The sequence below is a fragment of the Rhineura floridana genome, chromosome 7 (genome assembly GCF_030035675.1).
Source record: "Rhineura floridana isolate rRhiFlo1 chromosome 7, rRhiFlo1.hap2, whole genome shotgun sequence".
In the NCBI taxonomy this organism is placed as follows: Eukaryota; Metazoa; Chordata; class Lepidosauria; order Squamata; family Rhineuridae; genus Rhineura; species Rhineura floridana.
The window spans coordinates 84,839,170-84,865,914 of record NC_084486.1 but is presented as its reverse complement, the minus strand read 5'-3'; the positions used below and the strand labels follow the sequence as shown (position 1 = coordinate 84,865,914).

Genomic DNA, 26,745 nt, shown 5'->3' with positions numbered 1-26,745 from the left:
GATCACTAGGGCGATAGACCGGGTGGCTCCGAAACGTCCTCTCCCCCTGAACAGAACTCAGACTGCACCCTGGTATACACCACGGCTGCGGGGTCTGAGACAAGAGGTGAGACGACTAGAACGCCGGTGGCGGAAATCTTGCTCTGAAGATGATGGGACACTGGTTAGAGCGGCAATAACGGCCTACCAGTTGGCAACAAAGGCAGCAAAGAGGCAATTCTTTGCTGCCTCTATTGCATCGGCAGAGTGCTGTCCCAGGAGGTTGTTCCAAGTGGTCCGAAGCCTGGTCGGTCCAGTTGCTCAGGAACCCATGGAGCATTTTAAAGCCTCCTGTGACACATTTGCTAAACACTTTGCCGATAAAATCGAGCACCTGAAGAGCATGATTCCATGCACCGTGGATACAGGTAGTGGGCCACAGTCGGCCAGTTGCATTCCGGTCTGCTGGGTTCGGTTTCAGCCTCTTCCCTCTGAGGAAGTGGACAAGGTGCTCTCTACTGTGAAGCCAACCACTTGTTTACTTGATCCTTGCCCTTCGTGGCTCATTATGAGCTGCAAAGAGAGACTGGGCGAAGGGATCAAGGCGGTGGTGAATGCGTCCTTGGAAGAGGGTGCAATGCCATTAGCCCTCAAGGAGGCAGTGATAAAGCCCATCTTGAAAAAGTCCTCCTTGGATCCCCAAGAGTTGAATAACTTCCGCCCAGTCTCTAATTTACCATTCTCGGGCAAGGTGATTGAGCGAGTGGTGGCTAAACAGTTACAGACACACTTGGATGAAGCAGATTACTTAGATCCTTTCCAAACGGGCTTCAGGACTGGACACGGAACTGAAACAGCCTTGGTCGCTCTGGTGGATGATATGAGGAGGGCGTTGGATAGGGGAGAATACACATTCCTCGTCCTCCTGGATCTCTCAGCGGCTTTCGATACCGTTGACCACGGTATCCTCTTAAACCGCCTGGAGGGATTAGGAATAGGGGGCACTGTTTTACGGTGGTTCCATTCCTATCTCTCCGGTAGGCATCAACGGGTAGCACTGGGGGATGAGGTTTCAGACCCTTGGCCTCTCAACTGTGGAGTGCCACAGGGTTCTATCCTCTCCCCCATGCTATTCAACATCTATGTGAAACCGCTGGGAGCCATCATCAGGAGTTTTGGGCTGCAGTGTCACCAATATGCGGATGACACTCAGCTCTATCTCTCCTTTAAGTCCTCACCAGAGTTGGCTGTGAATACCTTGTCCAAATGCCTGGAGTCCATAAGTGGATGGATGGGAGAGAACAGGCTGAAGCTAAACCCTGACAAGACCGAGGTGTTGCTTGTGGGTGATAGGAGAAGGTTGGGAGATTTAGACTTGGTGCTTAATGGGGTGAGATTACCCCTGAAGGACCAAGTCCGCAGCCTAGGGGTCATTCTTGACTCCCAGCTGTCCATGGAGGCTCAGGTTTCGGCAGTGAGCCGGGAAGCTTGGTATCAATTACATCTGATACAGAGGCTGCGACCCTACCTTCCTGTACATCTGCTCCCACGAGTGATACATGCCCTGGTCTCCTCTCGCTTAGACTACTGTAATGCGCTCTACATGGGGTTACCCTTGAAAATGGTCCGGAAATTGCAGCTGGTACAGAATGCGGCGGCACACTTGATAAAGCAGAGCCGTCGCCGGGATCATATCACCCCAGTGTTGGTAGACCTACACTGGTTACCAGTTGTTTACCGGGCCCAATTCAAGGTGTTGGTATTGACCTTTAAAACCCTATACGGTTTCGGCTCAGTTTATCTGAAGGAACGCCTCCAGTATCACCAATTATGCCGCCAAACAAGATCAGCCTCACAAGACCTTCTCTTGGTCCCACCGGTTAAAACAGCTAGGCTGGTGCGGACCAGAGAGAGGGCATTTTCAATCGTGGCCCCCACCCTCTGGAACTCGCTTCCTTTTGACCTTCGACATGCCTCCTCCCTGATGGGTTTTTGCTGAGCCTTAAAGACCTGGCTATTCAGGCAGGCCTATGGGGTTTCTGGGGTGGACTAGTTTTATGGTGTATCAATTGAAGAATGGTTTTAGATGAATTGATGTTATGACTTGTTGATTTGTATATTGATTTATGTATTTTGCATTGTTGTATGTCGCCTAGAGTGTCCGTTAACTCGGACAGATAGGCAACTAACAAATAAAATGTTATTATTATTATTATTAGCTGCCACAAAGTCTCTTCCAGCTAGGAATTCCAGCTATACCTGTGCCACATTACTTCCGGATTAGCAGGCCTAGGACCATTTGAGCACTAAGGGCTCTACAGGTTGTGGTCAGTGCTAAAGTATATGAACTGATTATGAAGTCTGAAGGATACCATGTATGCACAACAGGTGCCCCACTTCGGAGCTTTCATGTGACACAGTTAATGGGAGGCAAGAGTAGTGTAATGCAGCAGTGGGAGGGAGCATCCTCTCCCTCTCATGTTTTTATACTGGCTATTCTGTAAGCCATCTCCAAGGGTGCAGACATGGATCTCTCCCAGCCTGTCCAGACATGTTGAGGAATGAATGTGGGCCCTCTGCATGCACAGCAGTTGCTCTGTCACTGAGTAATGGTCCTTTCATTGCTGATGAAGAGGAAGATTTAAAGTAGAAGGACTGTAACTATTATTTCAGTACCGTACACTGAAAGCTCATAGAATGAAGGCAATTTCTCGTGACAATTTAGCCATTTCTGGGCTTAATCCTTAGACAGGAATCCTAATGGAACAGAACCGACTAAGGTATGAATCTCAAATATAGATAATAAACAATTTAACCCTGTAGGACTGGAGACCAAAGAGTTTACTATTTTGATAGCCCTTGAATTCAATCCTCTGTATACCTTCTATTGTTGCCACTATCACAATGCCTTGGGGGGGGGGGAGAGAAGTGTTAGGCATTTTGGCCTCTTCCAGAACAGCCAGGGCTCAGATAATTTGCCCAATGTTCTGAGAATGTGATAATGCGTTTTGGAGCTATTGGTCCTGGATGTACTGTTGTATATTAATAATAATACTACCACTATTATATTCCACCTCTCCTCCAGTGGTGGACTCCTTCCTATTTTATCCTGACCATAACCCTCAGAAATATGCGAGTCTGAAGGATGGTGACTGGCTTGCTGGACCTTAAAGTTATGCTAATAAATTTCCATGAGCTTCCCGAGTGTGTACTTTAGGAGCACTTGGTGTCTATTTAAGTTCACACTAGCTAGATAACCCCACTATAAACTATCTCAGCTGGTCTATAAGGTAGAGAACTGTGTGCCACTTTGTCCAATGACAATGCAAATAAATCTTTATTTTTTATTTTTATTATTACTCCTCCTCCTTTATGGGGGCTTAATTCAAATGCCAATATGACATTTTGAAATTGGCTTCAACATGACAGAATGACCCATGTTGTGGAAAAATCATTTTGAAACTAGTTTTCAATGAAATGTTGACAACTGAAAAAAGTCTTTTACCCATAAAGGTGTATGAGATCAAGGCAGTTTAGATATTTGTGGTTGCTGAATAGGGCCTCCTTGATTGAACTAATATGTCAGTAGGTTGCTGGAAGAACTACTCTTTGCTTGACTGAGGCAGGCTTGGTACCTGGGTAATTGGATTGCCTAGTCAGACAAAGTGCTGAATTTCCAATTGGGCCCATTACTGAAAGACTAAAATAGGTCAGCCACTCTGGCTCTTACCCCTTAGTTGTCTTCTGTTGTTTGACCTCTGCTGTTGGCTGCTTGGCTACCTGATGGAGGAACTGTAGCTTGTGCGTCTCCTCCTCCTTGCCCATATACCTTATCCTGATGGAGCCTGGTCCACAGAGGATTTGGTGGTTGCCTGACTCTTAAGGATTCTCCTGTTTAGTGGCCCTGGCATTCTGTGCAGTTATATTATGGAAGGCTTGCCCAACCGATGAGCAGGGCTGGCCAGGGGCGTCCTTCATGGTAGATGCCATAACTACCATCAGAGGGGCTTGAGGAGATCATACCTGCCTGCTCCATGAGCAGCACTTCTTGCACAGTGGGAATGGCGATGGTCGTAGCCACTAGTAAGGGCTGGGGACTAAGGCTGCCAACCAGAAGAATACTGACGGATAAAGTTGAAGCTAGGAGAGTTTTAGAAATACCCCCCCCAAGTAACAGTAAGAAGGAGGGGAGGCAAAAATGGCGCTGCCTGCTGAGTCCAATGGCCAAATTGCGCTCAATGGACTTGTGGAGGCTTGCCCCCCTTATCCCTGGCTCCTACCTAGGTAGTAGGTGAAGTTCAAGGGAGGTTTAGAGCTGCTGCAGCTCAACCAAAAAAGGAAGGCAAGGCACAGTAAAGTTTTTGGCTTCAAATGGTGAACGCAACTCCAGAGACCAGGAAGAAGCACCTACTCAGCTTTCGGCAGCCATTTACGGCAGCAAGCTGCTTCCCTGGCTAGAGAAATGGGGAGAAAAAAAGGCGGGTGTGCCAAAGAATAGCTACCAGATAGCCTTGCAGCCCAGGAGAGCAGAGAGGCAGAAGAACCACTCCAGGATAGTTCAGGAAAAAGACAGACAAACCTAGCGATGGTTGTCTTTTTGTTGTAGGGTCAGGGCCCCTCAGATGTTTGCTCTCTAGGCAAGTTAGGCCTTTGCATCAGCTCCTCTTGCCCCATGTACTTGGCCCTGCCTGCAGTCTGGTTGGCTGAGCCGTTGTCCTGAGACTTCTGAGTTTTTTGGCCTTGGAGGATTCTGCACGTACCTTTGCACTTGAGGCAGATTTAGAGACTCTGTGCTTGCTGTTGGAAGTGCCTTGGCCCCAGTAATATTCACGGCTTGTCCAACCGACGAGCAGGGCTGGTCGGGGGCGTCCTGAGTTGCTGCCATACCCTAACCTTAAAAAGGGCCCGCCAGGAAAACCGCTGCCATCTGGAAGCAGAACGGCCTCCGCGTGCTCCTTACAGCCGCAGAGAAGCTGAGGAACAGTCGCGGTTTCTTAAAACGGCTGCAGAGCAAGCCGGGGGGGGGGGCGGAGCAGCCCAACGGAAAAACTAAATGCCGCCGAGGGAGGCTAAGGCTGCTAGAGAAAAAAGGAGCCGCAGGCTCCCGGCCGGTAAAATCAAGGTGAGTCGCCGCCGCCAAAAGAGGCAGCAAGGACAAACTGTACGGAGTAGCGTTGGCGCTGAGCAGGAAGCCGCAGCCTCCTGACTGGAAAATACAAGCCGCCGCCGCCTGAGGGAGAGCCGCAGCCGCTGTCTCCCAGCTAAGGGAAGGGTAGCGGCTGGCACAGTCCTCAACAAAGGGACTCAGGGGGATAGAAACAAACGCGGAAACAACCCCCACAAAAATCCTAGTCAAAAATAAACATGATGAAAGGAAGGGAACGAAATGAAAAAACAATCAGTCCCACACACTTCAAAGGCAATGACAGAGGGAAGGGAACAATAGAAAACAACTACACTCAGTTCCACACACTATCACACAAAATACAAACACAAAACTTAGCTATACGCTACGCTATTCTAATATCCAACTGCCACGGACGAAGGCAAGAATGAACTGGAGAGTGGGAGGGGCCTGATGCCCCTAGTCTTGACTTCAAAACATTCTTGCCTTCGGACGATAGGTGGAGCTATGATACCCGCTTGATGGCAGGCTACCTGTGGAAAAGTCCTCAAGTGCAAAGATGTATCACTGAACACCAAAGTCAGGATCACTCAGACCATGGTATTCCGATCGCTATGTATGGATGTGAAAGTTGGACAATGAAAAAAGGGGTAAGAGGAAAATCAACTCATTTGAAATGTGGTGTTGGAGAGCTCTGTGTATACCATGGACTGCGAAAAAGACAAATAAATGGGTGTCAGAACAAATTAAACCAGAACTGTCACTAGAAGCAAAAATGATGAAACTGAGGTTATCATACTTTGGACACATCATGAGAAAACACGATTCACTAGAAAAGACAATAATGCTGGGAAAACCAGAAGGAAGTAGAAAAAGAGGAAGACCAAACAAGAGATGGATTGATTCCATAAAGGAAGCCACACACCTGAATTTACAAAATCTGAACAGAGTGGTTTATAACAGATGCTATTGGAGGTCACCAATTCATAGGTTTTCTGTAAGTTGTAATTGACTTGAAGGCACATTAACAGACATACACAGTGCATTTCCTGTTCTTGGACACCAGATGGCAGGTTAACCCATGTGATGGACTGGCACCCAGGGAAAATTCAATCAACCAGCTCACCTGGAATGAATAGTAATTGCCCTATGACAGGTTAAGTGGCATGCTAACTCACTCTCTCTCTTCCTCTTCCATCTGACTGATTTGTGATGTAGTAGTACTATCCCAGATGCCTTTCCTGATCCCTTAAAGTTCAGGCTAGTACTCAAATACTTCCATAATGCTACAAAAAAGGCAACATAGTACTATGGCAGTTGCAGCACAGTTCTCTCCTTGTCCTAAAAGTGTAGCCCTTTAAAGCCAGAAAAGAGCCACATGCAGAGCCACTTGAGCACTGATTTTCCGTATTGAAAAAAGTTAGCATGATCTCTACTACAATGACAAGGAGAGGATAGTGGATGGAGATAGTGCATGCAATGCGAGGATCTGACCTTCAAATATTCTGATCAATACTTTTTCTTCCACTCTAGTGACCATTAGGAACGTATTAAATTAAGCAGTCTTCTAGATCAAATGTATTCATATCTTTCATTAGCATGTATTAAAAGCACTGTAAACCATTACATATTTTAAACTTAATTAGTAAAACTACAAAAAAAGGAGAGGACTATAACCCTGAGTTAGAGGTGGGGACCCCTGCAGACATCAAGATACTTATTTGAGAATCCATCGTGTTTCAGCTCATTAGTAAAAGTTCTTCAGAGACCAACACTAAATAAATGGTGCTAATTTTATCTATCATATGGGGGGGGGGAGCCCAGATACTAAGTGACAGGTGAATATATTCATTACAGGCAAGACCAGCAAGGGTGCCATATTATTCTTCATCATAATTATGTTTATGGTGTTACATTGTATTAATAGGAAAGAGACATAAATATAATACCTTCTGAGTTCCTCCTTCTCCTTCAAGAGGTGCTCCAGGTGATTCATATAAGAAACCTTTCCAACAGAAGATGTGGAAAGCTGAAACAAACAATGAAAACTAAAAACAAGAACATTTTAGTTCTATTTATTACCATTAGACTACAAGTTCTCAATCAATATTTAGATATTTATTCAAGAAAAATATGGAAGCCAGTAAAAAACAAATGGCAAGAGACACTCCTATAAGTTAACTCTTTCAAATGCAGTTAAATGGAAGGATCTAGGGAACAGCATAAATCTTTCTTGAAAAGACACCCCACCTCTGCCTACCACAGCTCTAAGGGAATGTGAGCTTTCAGTTGTAAAACTGTTGTTGAGGTAAATGAACTACAAGAATGCCTAGTATGGCATTTCCCACACTTTCTGTAATACCACACCTGTCACTGAGTCAGTGTGGTATAGTGGTTAGAGTGTCAGATTGAGACCTAGGAAATCAGGGTTCATATCCCCACTGGGCCATGAAGCTCTCTGGGTGACCTTGGGCCAGTCACTGTCTCTCAATCTAACCTATCTCACAGGTTTTTGTGAGGATAAAATCAGGAGGGGGAGGATCACGTTTTTACACCACCTTCAGCTCCTTGGAGGAACAGTAGACTACATATTTAATAAATAAAATCTGAAGCTTTTCAAAGATTTTCAACCGTCAATAGGATGAACCAGAAAACACTGCCCCTGATAAATCAGTGCTGTTTTATGCACTTTTAATGTATGAAAGTTGTATATCCTCTGTTGTATAGACCACACCCATTCTTTTTTGCCACATACACACAAAGTTACGAAGCCACAGCAGGTTCCCAACATGTATACATGCCAAAAACAGACGGGTGCAATCTTCACAGGGTGACTGCAAACTCTCTCAGTGATGTGCATTTTCTGGAAGATTTTGAATTGGAAATTTTTCTGCGATATTTTCCACAGCTTGAAAAGCAATGGAGAGCCAAGTGTATTTATTTGACTTATTTACAGAGCAATGCTAGGAGAGGCTGAGCATGTGCAGAGTGGTGGATCTCCTGCCACATCTGCAGCCCTGCTGACATTTGATGCCTAGGGCAGAAGGTGGGGGGCAGTTTGGGTTTTTTTGCTGTGCCATCCATCCGTGGTCGGTAAAATAAGTACCCGGCATATCCTGGGGGGTAAACAAAGGCCGGGGAAGGAACTGGCAATCCCACCCCATATATATGGTCTGCCTAGTAAATGTCGCAAGACGTCACCCTAAGAGTCGCAAACGACTCGCACTATAAGTGCGGGGACACCTTCCTTCAACAAGCAATAAACAGCAAGAAGTGAGGGCTCCTTTTGGGAGGAAGGGCGGGATACAAATTTAATTAATAATAATAAATAATTTAATTTTGACAAGCAAATACAGACTTGCTGCATTTTTAGTTAACATAACAAATTAAATTTAAGGTAGAACAAAGAGGACTTAGGGGCAGCCAGCTGAAAGTCAGAACACTTGCTTCCCAAACTTGAGAGCTGCAGCACCGGAACCCTATTGTAACATACACAAAGACACATTATCATGCATATTGACTGTTTACACAAATTTACCAGTTTAAACACGACAGATGTTTCTGGGTACATGCAACTTACATTTCAGACAGAATGTCATACTAGATGGGACAACTATTTTGTCAGAGAAATGTTATTAGAATAACATCATACAAAGTAAAAAAAGTTCTATACAGGACCTGCTCCATGTTTCTGGGAGCCCTTGGGCACATGGTATCAATGGGCCCCTTGGCGCTTCCCTTTCCTCTTTAAACCGCACCCATTGATCCTTCCACTGATGTGACACTTAAAACACTTTGCTGGATCCAACCCTATGTCTGACAGTGCATCCCTCCTACAACTTCATGATTCCTATCAAGTCAGCTATGTTCTGCTGATCCTAATTGTGGAGATCACACTATTGATTTCTTCCCCTACACAATGATGCTGTTGCTATCTAGTAACAAGGAACACATAATACTTATCTGCCTGCCTCTCCCCCCCTCCCCAACCTCACTTCTTACCTCTCCTCTCTTAGTTTCATAACCTGGTTTGTACAAGATTAGGTCAGTTTCTCAATTGGACGCCATAGGAAATTGTGGTTTAAAACAAAAACAGGATAAAAGTGTTGAAGCCAAGTGCACAAGGGAAGGAGGGATAAGGAGTGAGCACACAAGCACATTATAAACCATGTTTAACAGTCCTCCATCATTATATCTGAACCATACAAATGACTTTCTAAGCTGAGATTTTATCCACTTACAGGAACATTCTTTGATGGAATCATGTTGTCTGTTGTACTGCATTCATCATTTCTTTGTTCTGGGCTTTCTGCAGTTGACCTGGCACTCTGGGCCAGAATTTTTTCAAGTGGCACAAGTACTTCTTCATCACTGCTGTCTAGATTGCAGTCAGAGGTCTCATCCTCACCATCATAAAGTTTTCTGTTCAACATATATACCTTTAAGTTGGTCCCTTCATTTAAATTGCATGAAGACCCAGGGATGGTGACAGGATCACAACCTCCTGATGACAGAACAATATCTTCCAATAATACCAGAGTCTCAGAATTGTTTTTTGAAGGCAAAGCAGAAACAAGAGGAGGGTGTTCCGTATGAATGTTCATTCTCAGTGCTTCAAATGAACTATTATGTTGAATATGTGATTCAGATTCCTTTGACTGTTTGGAGAATAGGTTTTCTTGAGATGTAATGGATTCATTGCTAGAAGCTTTCATGCCTATTTCTTGAGACAAAGGAAGCAACTTTTCTACATAAAAATGAGGGAAAGTTTGTAACTGACTCCCTTCAGCAGCTGCAATTTGAATTTGGTCATCTTTATTTGTGGTGCAGTTGCATCCATTTTCTTCAATTGAAATGGGCAAATCATTTTCACATACATTCATACCCTCTACTTGCATGTCACTACCAAGAGACATTCCATCTTTTGAGCACTCAGAATTATGGTTTTCCAGTGAATTACTGAAACTGGACTTCTGTAAATTGTTCATATCTGATTTCAAAGAGATCCTTTTCCGTTTTCCAGCACATTCTTTATGTTTGGGTATTCCCAACAAAGTTATGGAATTAGGGTATACTGATGGGTAAGACTGGCTTTTTCTCATGTTAATAATTTTATCAGAGTCCCATCCAGAAGAAAATGCAGCTTTTGAGGACTCGGCTGTGAAATGAAAATGAACTAAAATTATTATACAATGTAAGGCCTCTGAAGTGGTCATGCCATAAAAAGCTGTTAGTTCTATCAAAAGCCTCCACCGCTGCAGTAGCACTGATTATTTCTCTACATACCCATCTGTGTCTCAACATGCCAGTGGGGCTCTTGAGCAGAAACCTCTGTTGGCCCTGTGCTTTGAAGCTCCTTCTAGGAGGAACATTTTGGCAACACAAATGAATTTTACATTTTGATTGACACATGGCAAATAGCGAGACTGGATTATTTGACCTATGGTTTTGCTGCAGTTTTATTTTATTGCATGCAGTTTTATTTTATTGCAGTTATTGTCAATTCATTTTCTAACTTTTATTTTTATTATGACATTGTGATGTTTATAACAAGACTTCATGGATAACTGATCTCTCTCTCAAAAAAAGCAGTTAATAAAATATTTGGGCTAATCAACTTCAGATTTCAGCTCTTCTGAAAAAACAGTAACTGAATTATGAGATGAACAGATGAAATGAAAACCAAATATATTCTTAGCTTTTTGCTCTTGCCCCCCCCATGAGTATGGGGGGGGGAGAGAAGAGAAGCTTGCCCTCTGAGCAGAAAAATAAAAAATGTCTGAAAGATTGTGAAGCCATCAGTGAAGTGACCTGACTTGTCACAATGCAAAAAGCAGCCATTGGGGGGGGGGGAAGCACCAATAGCTCTGTACAGTTTAAGTGAAAATAAATATATAAATGTATAAAAAGGTAGAATGGTATCAGAACACAGTAAAACCATGTCATAAAGTCTCTGAGGTGAGGGTTACTATAAACACATGTCAAAACTGAGAAAGCAAGTCATCACAGTGATTCTGAGTTCCTCAATTACTGAATGCTAAAGACACATCCAGATGGCAAATTTCCCACGCTCTCAGCTGGGCACTGTGGCACATAACTGGTCCAATGAAAGTGTTCAGGGGAAAACACATACTGGCTGAGGAAAGAGTGAGGGCCTACCTGAAATATTATCTCCTTTATGGATTGTGGAATCAGATGAAACACTATGTAGAATTAAGAGCCAGCCAGCTAGCCATGTCCAAAACATAACATAATCATCTAGACTGGGGTAGCCAATGCAATACCCTCCATATGTTGGTGGACTACAATTTCCATCATTCCTGGACATGCTGGCTGGGACTAATGGGAATTGTAGTCCAACATCTGGAGGACACCACACTAGTTATCTCTCTTCTAGAATATGTTGAGAAAATAGAGAGTTCTTTAGGCTGCAATCCTATGCACACTTACCTAACAGTAAGCTTCAACGAAAATAATGGGATTTACTTTCTTGTAAATATGCCCTGGATTACTCTATAAATTAGCTATAATTGGAACCATCATTAGGGTAGATACTACAATACAGTAAGCTATTTGTTCCAATTCTAATGCAGCCAATAAGCTATTTGTTCCAATACATCACTGGCTCAGTTTGTACCTGAGGAGGATTCCCATGAAGTCGAGGATGATCTTTTTCTTAACAGATCTCTGCCGTCCTACAAATAAACAAAGATTTGGCAAGGCTTTATAAATATTAATGCTTTGTGGGTATAGCAAACAAATCAGTTCTTAACAGCCACCACTACTGTTTATTTGGGTCAGTGAAAAATATCATTTGTAGAGTAATAGTACCTTAAGGCAGTGGTTCCCCAATTTCCCCCCCCATGGACCACTTGAAAATTGCTGAGAGTCTTGGCAGACCACTTAATAATTTTTGTCTGTTGTAGCAATTGCAATGCGCTGTGCTAGGTGCTGTATGCTTTTTAATTGTATCTTTACTGCTTCTTTTATTTCGCATATAGAAATAGGATGTATAGAATTCAAATTATAATACAGTAACACTCAAGAAATAAAAATTAATAATACATTTAAGAATTAATATGAATATTTACTTTATTATTTGATTTATATCCCACCCTTTCTCCCGGCAGGAGCCCAGAATATTTAATGCACACATGCCACCAACCACCTGAATAAAGCTCTCTGACCACTGGTCGTGCACAGACCAGTTTGGGCCTTACAAGCATATTCCACATATTTTTATATTTTAGAATAACGTGTGATTCAAGCACAAGGTGAGCGGAATGGATCACCTAAAAAAGGGTATAGGCAGAGACACCTTCAGATGGATCCCTAGTACTTACTTCCCAGTTATAACTATTATCACCTACCTTTGAAAGCTTTCCTTTAGGTAGCCAAAACAAGTGCACTATAAAGGAGGATCAGTTTCAGAGCTCACTCCATCATTCCACACCCCTCCAACTACTGCTTGTATTGTGAGATTTTTTTTAAAAAAAAGAGTTTGATATCTCCTCCTGGCAGCTACTAGACAGTAACTGAGCTTGATTTCACAAGCTGACTTGTGGAAGATGTGTGAATCTGGTGAATTATAAAAGGCTCAAATACATAAAAATCACTATGAGCACAGCCACATTTGAAAATGAAACGCTTAAACTACAGATTTTCTTTGTTCTTATATGAACACTCACATGCAGCCTAGCAAGTAACTACCTAGCAGTAATCACACATCATGCCCTTTGTTTCTCTCTCATGTGGCAGCGCCCGTCTTAGATACATACCTGGATCCAGCAGCAAAACGTAGCCATACATATGATCTTCATAGCAATGGCTTGTTTAATGAAAGATAGCACTATGGTGTTCATATGCTGCTTTATACCCAGGAAGGATATGGTTAACCACCTAGGAACGATCATATCTTAGCAGCGATGAGGCAAATGCTGCATTATATGGTTGCATATAATTGCAACCATTTTCTTTGTAACTTTTGTATAGATCTTAGCTGTAAAACTTCAGAGGAAAAAGCAGTTTTGCCCAGCTTGGTAGAGATCACTATGAACATGATATATACACGAAAGGGACAGTGAATTCCCCAAGTCAACGTAGTACTTGCTATGGAAATAATTCATTTGAAGATGCAGTGACATCACAGCCCTAACAGAGGACTCTTTCAAATCTTTTAAATTTTCATTAACAATGGATGCATTGATACAAAACTTGCTGCCCAGGGCTACTTCTGGGAGGAAGGACAAGATAAAAAATTAATAAATAAACAAACATGAATGTTGTTCCAAGCCAGGGAAATTATGTATTTAGGGTGCTTCAACATGAAAGCATTATCTCATAAATAGGTTGATCAGATCCAATTTTTCTGTGTGTGCAATTGACACACATCCATCCACATACACTCTTTCTCATAATACGCACTGCTATTTCACTACTCGCGGTCCACAATAGTGGCTGGAGTTTGACTGAAAATATCCCTACCCATGACTGTCATTTTGTTCTGGGCATGTATGCAAGTATTTCTCCATCTTTTAAAAAAATTCCCATGAAAAACCTAAGAGCAAACATTACTAGTGTGTTTCACAATGGGGAAAAATGGAGCATTGCATTTTTTTCTTGGGGTAGGGATACTTTACCACAAATGCATTCATTTCCACCATGGTCTGATGTGGTAGTATTCTGCTATGTGCCGTGTATTCCAGTGCTTCTGATTTGCTTCATAAAATATAAGCCAGAAGCATTTTGAACACTAAAATCAAACTGGTCAAGAGACCTCTTTGCAGGCCTCCTTCCAAGCAGGCCCTCTGCCCCTGATCTCAGCAACTCACTGAGCTCGACACAGCCAAAACCGCTCTTCAGCCTGGCTGGAAGGGTCTCCATGATAGCCACAAACGTGAGAGCACAGCTGTCTATGATCTGCCATCCCATTCCAGCTCCTTCCTTGCACTGCTAAGCAAGTGTTGCTAACTGTTGACCCTACTCCTGCAGCTGCCAATTCCTGTTTATATTCAAATAGGCCTTTAAAAAAAAAAAGCAGACTTCCGGGAAGGGTGACTTAGCCTGTGCCTGCTTTTGAGACGGGCTCCTGCCTCAAAAGAAGCTTATTCAGATATATCAGTCAGTTTTTTCTTTTTTTTTTGACTGATTAAACTTCTCCCGGGTAGGGAGAAACGAAGAGATTAACCTCAAAGCCTATTTTTGTTGGGACGACCAGATCTCATTAATTTATGGGACGAGGTCCAGCCGACGAAGGTGGGACGGATTTTCAACAGCAAGCTCTATCTGTTAAAGCGAACGTTCATCTTATCTTCTAAGAGAGAACGCACTAACAGGCAAGCACCCTTCTTTCTATATTTTTCTTTTACTTGACTTAAATTGTTGCTGTTTAAAAGAGATTTGCCAGATTGATCAGTTTTTGACATCTCACTGGGGAGCCATAACTTCTCTCTGCTACGCACTAATTAATAGCTTATCTCTGTTTTTGTTGCAAAAAGCTGTCCTGGATTTGCATTCTAAAGATATACACAGAAGAGGGATTTCTATTCCAGATTTTTATTTTGAAAAATATTATACTGTTTTGAGACTACTCTCTTTTTGGTCTATTTTATTTTGACGAATCTGTTTCTTGACGATTGCCATTAATTGTTTCGATCCTGGGAACTGCATTTTGTTTACTTAACTATTGGAGAGATAAGGCTGTCTGCTCTGTTTATACTGTGATGTCACCAAGTTTGGAGTATTAACCCAATTGTTGCTGAAATAAGAAGTGGTTTTCCTATATTTTTCTTTTAAAATGGCAATTAAGAAAGTGGCTGAAAATCTGGAAATAACTATGTTTCAGAAAATAATGGATGAGATTGAGATAATGAAAATTGAATTGAGTAAAATGAAGCAGGAGATTAAAGATATAAGGGTCCCTGTGAGAGAGGTGACCCTGGAAGGGGTCCCTGTGAGAGAGGAGACCCCGGAGATTGGAACAGGGGTCCCTGTGAGAGAGGAGACCCTGGAGACTGGAATAGGGGTCCCTGTGAGAGAGGAGATCCCGGAGATTGGAACCAACGTGGAACAGGAACAAGATTTGGAGTCTATGGACTTTAGAAATAAAATCTATTGTTTGGAACTCAATGTTATCTCTGAAGAAATGAATGAAGATTCTAGAGATAAAGTTATCAATGGCATGGATAATCTTCTGGACTGGAATGATGTGATGGAGCTCAATATAGAGAAAATCTATGGAATTAACTGCAGCCATGTGACAATGGAAAAACTTTTAAGAGATGACCCAGTGTATTTTGAAAAAAAGAACAGAGATATGATTTTACAGCAGTATTTCAGCAACCTATTCAGAATGGATGGCAAGAAAATATTTGGGATAGAGGTAATTCCCATCAGACTCTTACTATATGACTATGGCTTTGACAGCAAGATTATTATGGAATACTGATAATGGAAGATTGGATATTGAAATTACTGGACTTAACAAGACTACTGAAGATGGAAGATGGAAAATGGAACTAATAGAGATAATAGAACAATGGCTACTGAAATTATTGAACCTAACAGATTCTGATGTGATGGATTAATTGAAATGTTTATTTTGACTATGGTTATGACAATAAGATTATCATAATTAGTAATGAGATGGATTAATCGATATGCTTATCTGGAAAAAAAAATTGATAGATATATTTCTTAAAGAATTGAAACCCCTCTTTGACTTTTTGTGGAAAGAATAAAGTAATGTTTATGAGATTTGATGATTAAGTAAGATAACTACTGGAGGAAAGTGATTTTATAATATGACTTAAGAGACAGGATTGTTATATATTATAGAATTATAACTGATTTGATCTTTGACAAATGGGAAGTCAATATTTTACTCTTTATTTTTTATTTTTGTTTTTTTTTTTTTTTCTTTTTGTTTAACTATTTTTGATTTTGTTTTTTGTCTTTGAATGTTTTATGATTTTGTCTTGTATGTTTTATGAAAATCTGAATAAAAATTATTGAAAAAAAAAAAAAAAAAAAAAGCAGAGGTTTTGCACAAAATCAGTCTTACATAAATCCTCCATATTAATTTTTTAAATTAAAAGTCCAATATGCATACTAGGAATGTGCCTTCAGTATATAACAATAGGTGGATATATGCACACACAAGCAGAAACAAAATGACTAAGTCGTGCTCAGGCAACAAACAAATGGAAGCAGCAAGTGTTGTGACACACCACACACACGAGAAACTGCCCACACAGCTACTGGCCATAATGGGATTTATTATGGAACTGTCCCATCTGTCAGATCTGTTTCTATGGCAATATATACTTCTTGACAACTTTCTGGAGAGTACAGCAGCATTGAGAACACACAAGTTGGCCATTCCTGGGCTAGAACGAAACTAGAATAAAAGTAGCAGCACACTGGCTAACATAAAGGTAAGATTCCAGACTTTTAGAATACAAATAACTAAAGGAGTCCCAAAGTTCATATTACTTAAAAAAAAAAAAACATTTATGTAAAAAAACATATGAAGTGACCAGAGCAGGAAGTTATATTCACTAGTATTGCCTTTTATGAACAAGTCACACTGTTCAGGAATTTCACCGCTTTGGTGCTTGTTACCCGTTTTAACATACCTGGTTAGAAAAATCAGTTCCTAAGGATTTCTTTACAGATTCAAAAGGTTGTCGCTGAGACAGCATCTTTTTTTCCTTCACTTCTCTCTCTCTGTAAACAGCTTCCAACAACTGAGGTGAAGAACTAACTGAGCTAGGTTGTGGTGTCTTGGAACAAATTGTTTTTTGGAAATAGTGTATGTGGTTATCCTTTTTCAAACTGTCATTTTCTGATGTGGAAGCCCATTTACTCAAGCCTGAACCAGTTGTGTCTAGATCCACATAATCTATTTTACATTCTTTACTATTTTCTACTAATGGTGTCCTTGTTCGAACAGGATGTATTTCATTCCTTTCAAGGTTTTTTGATAATGTATTATCTTTTACCATGAAAGAACAGTCAGACGAGCCATCTGTTATGAAGAGCTGCCGAGCCACAGCTTTTGGATGCATAGCCTTTGCTGTCATATAAACTCCATTATCTGTACTGTCCTTTTTCTCCGACTTAGCACCTCTGAAAAAGGCTTCAATTATAGGGCTCCTGTTGGATGGCAGAAATGGCAACTTCTTCCTTCTGTTTTGTCTTGGAGAAGATATATTTTTTCTAAGATGTTCTGTACACAAGACTGGAAGCCCAACTTTCCCATTTTTTTTTCCTGTAAAACATTAACAGGGGTCTAACTTTATCAAAAAATATAACACACACTCAGCAAAAAATGTAACCATCCACAATTACCAGAATCTCATGACAACAAGACACAGGCCTAGTTCACACAAAACATTCAACACGGCTTACTTTAAACTATGAGTAGAGTACTACTGCATGCTGCTCAACAGTTCCAAAGTTGCTCCCCCCCTACTCTAGTCCTACTGTTGCTCTGCCAGGAAGGAAACAAACTGAAGCTGGCTTCACATTATGTGCAAACCATCACTCATGGTTTGTTTCCCCCAAACATGCCATGATTTGCAAGCTGAAAACAAACCTGGAGAAACCTGGCCAAACAGCATAAACCAACCTTCCCCAGCTTAGTGCCCTCCAGATGTTTTGGTCTACATCAACCTCAGACAACATGGCAGATGATCAAGGTTGGTAGGAGTTGTAGTCCAAAACATCTGAAAAGAACCAGGATGGGGAAGGCTGGCTTAGGTCAAACTTTAAAAACAAAGGGTTGTACTAACTTTTACTCAGAGTAGATCCATTGAAATTAATGGACCCAAGTTAGTTATGGTCATTAATTTCAATGGGTCTACTCCAAGTGAAAGTTAGTTGAAAACATCCATAATTCCCTTCCTTAGAATTTATCCATGTTTAAGCTGCCCATAAAGTCCAAGAGCAATTTACAATAAATTCATTAAATCAATAAAATCTCAGTTTACAGTCATTAAAAGCAAACAGTTAAACAATAGCAATCAAAATTGATTAAATTTTTTAAAAATCCACCACCACCATCATACAAATAGTGGTGTCCCTCATAACAACTCTGATCTGAACAATCAGTTCTCTCCAAAAGTCTGTTGGATTTTTCAAAAGTTGAACTTTTAATTAAAAAGTGTGGTATTTTGTTTCTTCATGTTTAAACCTCACATTAATTATACTTCCTGACCTGAACAAGATTTCTTGCTCAGAAGCCTAGTACCCACCTAATCACTAAGGTCTCCAAAGCACCAAAAGAATACATGGCACTTCTCATTCACGATACTGTGGGTTTTTTGTCCCCAGCAATTAAGTTTATCCCTTCCTCTGCCTGGTAAACAGGCAACCTGCCAAAACGTGTCATGTGATGCATTTTCATGCCCCACTGGATTTTAAGCATGACTAGTTGCTTCCAAGCATGCAGCAAAACAGAGAACTGTGCAATTTGCACCTATGCAGGTATGCATGTTTTTCATAGTACAGGAATGTGTGATGACGCTCTAATCTCAATGTTGTTCAACAATTTTTATAAACAAAAAGATCTGTTTACCTTGATTTAGAGCTGGTTTGAAGAAGTCAGTAATACACTGGTTCCTATAAAAGAAAACACACATTCAAGAAAATACTATCCATAGAATATTATAGTTGTGCTTGCATATCAAATGGAAGGTCAAATCAAAATGATAGATTCTAAACATGTTTGGGCAGACAGTATTTTGTTTTGACAATATGATGCCATAGGGTAGCAAGCCTGTTTGGCAAATGTGCCACAACCCATGGAATATATGAGATAGTGCCACACTTTAGTGTGCACTACAGCTCCCAGACCACACACCCTTTGCTCCCACCTCTGAGGTGCATGTCTATCTAGTCTGCGTCAGGAAGCAGGCAGTAGTACAGTGCTGGAGATGGAGAAATGTAGACCACAGTCAACCACTGGCACTACTAGACATAAAGGTTTTTTACTAGAAGTCTTGATAAAAAAACATGAAATCGAGTTTGCAAGTCAATCCAAAGAAGTACTTATTACATTTATATCTCACATTTCATTATTTATTATATCCTACAGCCTTCCCATATGTTAAATTTCACTATATTCCTGCTAGACTCAATCCAGGGATTCATAGCAACAACTCTCTATTTTTCTTATCTTCTGTTGTAGGCAAAAAATCCCTAACATTCTTTTTGGTACCTTTTAACAGCATCAACCATCAGTTTCTCCTACATAACTATTATCTTTATGCTTTCCAGAAAGCTAAAAATAACAGCTTCATTTTAGAACACCATGTTTCTCCCAGTCAAAAGCATTGGTATAATTCAAATTGAGACCTCAAACAATGAAATGAATGGGGATGTGTATGTGTTTGTGTGCACACACATGAGATCACCATCAGCATTCACTCCATTCCACCTTGCCTAAGTACCTGGATTGCAAGCCTATGGATGAGAATATCTTCACCCCTGAAATCGGAGGTTTCCGCTTGAACAATTATTACTATCAATATACAAAAGTGAGGCAATATGATTTCCAAGCACCACTACATTGTGTCATACTCCCCACCCCACTTTTTAATAAGAAAATGTTACAATGCTTCTCATCTTTGGATATGGAGTTTTAAAACAAGAAGATTCAAAGTTAACTGTATCAAATTCTGAGAAATAACTTAAGGCTTCTATTATTATTACATTGATATTCCACCTTTCCTCCAAGGAGCTCAAGGTAGTGTACATGGTTCTTTCCTCTCTCCATTTTATCCTCACAACAATCCTGTAAGGTAGGTTAGGCTCACAGCTGACTGGGGATTTGAACCCCGGTCTCCCAACACTCTAAACAAACAGCAAAAGCTGGCAAGCATCCAAGAGCAAGCAAGAGAAAAAAAAGGGGGAACCCCAAAATGCTTGAAAAAAAGGTTTTATTGAAATAAAAGCCCAGATGGGTTTATTAAAATGACAGGCCATAGGTTGGAGTGAACGTGATGGGGCAGTAGGACCAGGTTACATAACATTTGTTCCCAGGGAACAGCACTGAGTTCCCAAAGGCCGCTTAAGAGTGCAGGACATGGAATAATGGACTCAAGTTGCAGGAAGCCAGATTTCAACTGGACATCAGGAAAAACTTCCTAACTATTAGAGCCATACTACAATGGAATCTATTACCTAGAGAGGTAGTGGGCTCTCCTACACTGGAGGCATTCAAGAGGCAGCTGGACAGCTATCTGTCGGGAATGCTTTGATTTGGATTCCTGCATTATGCAGGGGGTTGGACTTGATGGCCTTATAGGCCCCTTCCAACTCTACTATTCTATGATTCTAAGATGCTTGTGCTATAACAGTCTCAAACATATGTAGCTAAACCTCTATTTGCTTCCACAATGCTGGTCTTTCACAGTCCAATCCACTTCCTGTGTAGGTTGGACAAATTTGGTAACATGTGCCTCTGACCATGTTACACAGGAAGTGGATTAGACTGTGAAAGGCCAACTCAATTTGTGTTCGCATTTTAATAAATTTGTAGGACAGTACAATATCTCAGAGAGGAGGTCAGGTCTCCTGCTCCCCTGGAGCATTCACTATAGCTGCTCAATTTCCCTGCTTTTTAAAGTTTGATAGAAATATCTGTTGGCTATAGGTACATTCTTAACCAAAGGGGTTTTTCCCCCTATGAGTGAATTTGTCTGCTTTTAAATCCGGGAAGTAAGAAATGGGATACGGTGCAAGTTTGCTGAGAATGGATTGATCATTTGCATGCTTACTGCGTTCCAATGGGATTTGCTCCCCAGCAATCATGCTTAGGACAGGCAAAACTGACCATGGGGGAGGAGGGAGGAGAAGGAGGGGGCGACAGATGGCTGGAGTGGGCAGGGGACGAGGAATAATGAAGAAGGGGAGGGGGAGGAGAGAAAGAGAAGGAGAGAAGAGAGGAACAGGGAGAGGAAAGGCAGGTCTGAGGATTTGCATGCTTATTGAATTCAGTGGGATTTATTCCCATGCAATCATGCTTAGAATAGGTAAAACTGACCATGGGGGAGGAGAAGGGAGGAGAGAAGAGGGGAGGAGGAGGGGAAGGGAATGGAAGGGGAGGGTGCGAGAGGAAGGGGCAAGAGGGAGGGGATAGGAGGGAGGAGGATGGGAGGGCAGGTTTGATCATTTGCATGCTTTTTGAGTTCAGTGGGATTTACTCCCATGTAATCATGCTTAGGATAGGTGAAACTGACTTGGGGGAGGGGCAGGGAGAGGGGAGGAGTGGGAAGAGGGAAAGACAGGGAGGAAGGGTAGGGTGGAAGGTGGAGGAGAGAGCGAAGGGAAGGAGGAAGGGGAGAAGATTGGGTGGGTGGGCACTGGGCAGAGGGAAAGCCCCTTTCCAAAAGGAAAACATTGTGAATAGTATCATTGTTTTTCAGGGTTTCCCCACCTTTTTATTCTAAAGTAGGCACATGTAGCCTCCCACCCAAATTTAAACCAAAGCTGTCCCTGGCCACATCCACACCAGACCTTTATTTCACTTTAGACAGTCATGGCTTCTCCCAAATAATCCTGGGAAGTGTAGCTTGTGAAGGAGATGCCCTATTTCCCTCACAGAGCTACAATCCCCAGAAGAGGGGCTGACTGTTAAACCACTCTGGCCACTGGACATCTGTCAGGGGAATAGAAGTCTTCTATCACCCCTCAGCACCCTTAACAAACTACACTTTCCAGGATTCTTTGGGAGAAGCCATGACTGTTTCAAGTGGAATAGATTTCTGGCGTGGGTGTAGCCCCGATTAACTAAGTCAAACAGCTAAGTCTGGCTTTTAGAACACTGACAGTGGTTCTTACTGAACATGCCCATGCTTATCATTGAGTTCAATGTTATTTTTTTTTTAATTTATTGCAAATCAGCCAGACTTCTAAAAAAAAACTTTTAAACAGGGCTGTGGAGTCGGAGTCGTGGAGTTGGAAGCAATTTTGGGTGGAGTCAGAGTCAGAAGAAATGTACTGACTCTGACTTCAAAATAAAATTAATATTTTAATATTAATTTATTAATATTAATACATTAATATACATTTGCCATTTATGAAGGAGTCAGTCTGAGTCAGACAGCAGAAAAATTAATATACATTTGCCATTTATGAAGGAGTCGGAGTCGGACAGTAGAAAAATAGAGGAGTCTGAGTCGAAGGTTTGACATACCGACTCCACAGCCCTGCTTTTAAACTGCAGAAGATGAAGATCAGAGTATTGGGCAAGGTCAGTAATAAGATTACAGGCACTCTGTAAACATGGCTGAGTTTTAATTAATCTCAACAAATTATGAGACCACTAACAGAAAGTCCAACAGAAGTCTGTGGGTTTTTTCCTCTTGTTTGACACTATGAACTCTCGCTTCTCTGAGTGTTTTGTGTATCACTATGAAAACCTAAAGGGCTGTTAAGCAAGTGTTTCTGAGTTCTAAGTTTTGTAAGATTTTGTTTTTAAGTGAGCTTATAGGAAGCATCAGAATGGCATGGAGGGTATTTTCAATTTAACATTGTGGAAAGTGAAAAATCCATGCTGGCTATAATATGCAGCCATTTTTGTGGCTGTATAATCTGTGGTGGCAGCAAATACCTGGAAGAGTGATACAGTATCAGGTTACAGGGGCTCAACTCTGAACTGTGAGCTTTAAAGAGATGAAGTGTCAGAGAGGAATTGAGGTTTGCCTAGATACCTGAGCCATTACAACACCAGGATGGGTGGGGGTGGGAGAGAAAGAAATCCCTAACATGGCACTACTATATTTGGTGTGTATGAAGTGGAGTAAGTGACCCCTGTACCTAAAGAAGTGTTAGCAAGGTGAAGGGACACGACAGTCACAATCAAATACAAAAATAGAGCATACTTGCAGAACGTTCCACATACTCAGAAAATTTCTGCTGACCTGAAAGGCACCATTCTTCAGCTAAAGAACAACAAAGAATGTCTCCAGTATGAAATTGCCGAGCTAGAATATCAACAGGTTTGATTGTATTCTTTATGACTTAGTAGGAGGCAAGCCTTTTTAAAAACCTCGAGAGGTATTACAATTCGCAAAGCTAGGAAGAGTGTTATTACTCATTATGAATGTTGTGAATACTCACTGTGCTTATATTGTATACATTTTTAATAGATTTGTCAGAGAATCTTTACATTTCAAGGCCTTCCAGACCCACTGTCTGCCACTTCTTTTCCTCCAAGTGTCGTTTCACTCTCCCAGAAGTATCTTGCGAAGTTGTCTCTAGTTCACAAGAGCTTATGCTACAATCAATCTGGTTCTTTAAGACACAGGTGATACAGCTCCCCGATTCCTTCTGCAGCTATCCCATCCTCCCATTTCTTTATTATTTACAGCAGGGCCCCACTCATATTGCGGATTACATTCCAGACCCCTGCCAAAAAGCGAAAATTGCCAAAAAGCAGAACTCCGTCAATAAAATAGCGCCAGACGCTCAGCTGCTGAGCGCGTCATGCTGAAAAACACCGTAAAAGTGGAACAAGCGCCGTATGAGTGGGGCCTTACTCTAATTGAAAACCACCGTATTAGTGGGCCGCTGAAAAGCGGGGCCCTACTGTATTGCATTTCTACCCTGCCCTTCCTCATGTAGAAGCCCATCCTATCAGTACAGCATTCTTTCCATCTTGTTAATTTCTTCCGTGTTTTCTCTGGCTTTAAAAAAGTCCCCCCCCCCTCTATGTAGTTTCAGAACAATTAGAAGGTGCAGCATTTCCTAAAAAATAAATTGATGGGTTTCATACACACACACTTTTTAAATTTTGAATTGGGGCCATGTACGTGCATGCATGCATATTTATACACATAATACACTTAAGTCAGAAAGAAATTGCTCTCACTTGCTTTCCAGAACAGTATGGTGTTCTTTTGTACTAAAAAAAACCACACCTCTATAAAATTATTTGAGAGTAGTCCCATCAAACCTGGTACCTGCATAGGATTGAGAGGTCTGATCAAAGCACATCCCTGTGCCTGAACTAACTGAGGCAGATGGTGGCAAGAGATGAAGTCCTAGGTTTAACAGCTAAAATAAAACCTGACAAATTACCCAGTTCAGATGGTATCTCAAAGAACTCAAATGTGAGATAGCTGATCTCCTAACAAAAATATGTCACTTATCCCTCAGATCTGCCTCCATGCCTGAGGACTGGAAAGTGGCCCATATAACAGCAATTTTTAAAAAGAAATGGAGGTGGGTCCTGGAAATTACCGGCCAGTTTGCTCAACATCTGTCCCTGGAAAACTGTTAGAAAGTATTGTTAAAGATAAAATAACCATGCATATAGAACAAGCCTTGTTGAAGCACAGCCAGCATGGTTTCTGGAAGGGTAAATCTTGCTCACCGACCTATTGGTGTTCTTTGAGAGTGTCAAGAAGCATAGATAGAGGTGATCTGGTCGACACAGAACACTTGGACTTTCAAAAAGCTTTCAACAAGGTACCTCACCAAAGACTCCTGAGTATGCTTGGCAGTCATGGAATAAAGGAGGCCCTCTTGTAGATCAAGAATTGGTTAAGCACCAGGAAGTACACACAAAATGGGGAGAATTCCTAAATTATATAGGTAATATATTTTTTAAAATATAAAACCACTCTACTTTCAGGTACTTACACCTTTATAGTCCAATTCCAGTGAGTAAAAATAATAAACAAATTTTGTAGAGAAGCCATGGGTAAGGGCTACTATGCAGGTCTAAAGTTTTATAACTGTATTTTCAATGAGAAGAGACTGAAAGAACTAGGCATGTTTAGCCTTAAGAAGACTGAGGGCAGATATGACATGTTAGTACATTCAAGTACCTGAAAGGTTGTCACATAGAGAAGGGCCAGCATCTCTTCTTGATCATCCCAGAGCGCAGGACACGGAATAATGGGCTCAAGGTACAGCAAGTCAGATTTCAACTGAATATCAGGACAAACATCTTGTTAGAGCTGTACAACAATAGAACCAATTACCTAGGCAGATGGTGGGCTCTCCATAACTGGAGGCATTCAAGAGGCAGCTGGACAGCCACCTGTTGGGTATGCTTTAAATTGGATTCCCACTTTGAGCAGGGAGTTGGACTCAATTGCCTTATAGGTCCTTTCCAACTGTACTATTTATTTATTTGATTTATATGCCGCCCTTCCTTCCAGCAGGAACCCAGGGTGGCAAACAAAAGCACTAAAAACACTCTAAAACATCATAAAAACAGACTTTAAAATATATTAAAACAAAGCATCCCTAAAAACATATTAAAGCAAAACATCTTTAAAAACATTTTTTAAAAGCTTTAAAAACACATTAAGAAGCAATTCCAACACAGAGGCAGAATGGGATAAGGTCTCCACTTAAAAGGCTTGCTGAAAGAGGAAGGTCTTCAGTAAGCGCCAAAAAGATAACAGATGGCGCCTGTCTAATATTTAAGTGGAGGGAAATTCCAAAGGGTAAGTGCAAGTATTCCATAATTCTATGAATTGTGTGGTCAATTTGATGTAGAGTGCTTCTACAACTATGTGCACATATTAACTCAGCCTAGCCTACCTCACAGGGCTGTTGCAAAGATGTGGGGAGCGGAAGAGAACCTTGAGCTTCTGCATTGAAATGTATGTCACTCATGTAAAGAAAGCAAAAAAAAAAAAAAAAAAAACAGACCCCTGACATTAACTGCAATGTTTCATAGTCCCAATATTTATAGCAAAATAACAAAAAACAAGAACGATAAGGAGATTGCAGAGAAGCTAAATGAATTCTTTGCATCTGTCTTCACAGTGGAAGATATAGGGCAGATCCCTGAACCTGAACTAACATTTGCAGGAAGGGATTCTGAGGAACTGAGACAAATAGTGGTAACGAGAGAGGAAGTTCTAGGCTTAATGGACAATATAAAAATTGACAAATCACCAGGCCCAGATGGCATCCACCCAAGAGTTCTCAAAGAACTCAGATGTGAAATTGCTGATCTGCTAACTAAAATATGTAACTTGTCCCTCGGGTCCTCCTCCATGCCTGAGGACTGGAAAGTGGCAAATGTAACGCCAATCTTCAAAAAGGGATCCAGAGGGGATCCCGGAAATTACAGGCCAGTTAGCTTAACTTCTGTCCCTGGAAAACTGGTAGAAAGTATTATTAAAACTAGATTAACTAAGCACATAGAAGAAGAAGCCTTGCTGAAGCAGAGCCAGCATGGCTTCTGCAAGGGAAAGTCCTGTCTCAGTAACCTATTAGAATTTTTTGAGAGTGTCAACAAGCATATAGATAGAGGTGATCCAGCGGACATAGTGTACTTAGACTTTCAAAAAGCGTTTGACAAGGTACCTCACCAAAGACTTCTGAGGAAGCTTAGCAGTCATGGAATAAGAGGAGAGGTCCTCTTGTGGATAAGGAATTGGTTGAGAAGCAGAAAGCAGAGAGTAGGAATAAACGGACAGTTCTCCCAATGGAGGGCTGTAGAAAGTGGAGTCCCTCAAGGATCGGTATTGGGACCTGTACTTTTCAACTTGTTCATTAATGACCTAGAATTAGGAGTGAGCAGTGAAGTGGCCAAGTTTGCTGACGACACTAAATTGTTCAGGGTTGTTAAAACAAAAAGGGATTGCGAAGAGCTCCAAAAAGACCTCTCC

General features: G+C 41.4%; 1 protein-coding gene across 2 annotated transcripts in view; it reads right to left on the bottom strand.

Annotated features, from left to right (window-relative positions):
- Nucleotides 1-26,745, bottom strand: part of SLF2 (SMC5-SMC6 complex localization factor 2) — a 62,167-nt gene that overhangs the window by 31,012 nt on the left and 4,410 nt on the right. The window contains exons 2-6 of one of the 2 annotated variants that reach the window (XM_061636174.1): nucleotides 18,684-18,727; nucleotides 16,741-17,375; nucleotides 11,742-11,799; nucleotides 9,346-10,262; nucleotides 7,054-7,133 (exon numbers count right to left, since the gene is read on the bottom strand). In XM_061636174.1, coding sequence (XP_061492158.1) covers nucleotides 7,054-7,133; nucleotides 9,346-10,262; nucleotides 11,742-11,799; nucleotides 16,741-17,375; nucleotides 18,684-18,727 — 1,734 coding nt within the window. The remainder of the gene's footprint in view (nucleotides 1-7,053; nucleotides 7,134-9,345; nucleotides 10,263-11,741; nucleotides 11,800-16,740; nucleotides 17,376-18,683; nucleotides 18,728-26,745) is intronic. The other variant, XM_061636175.1, reaches the window with a different exon arrangement.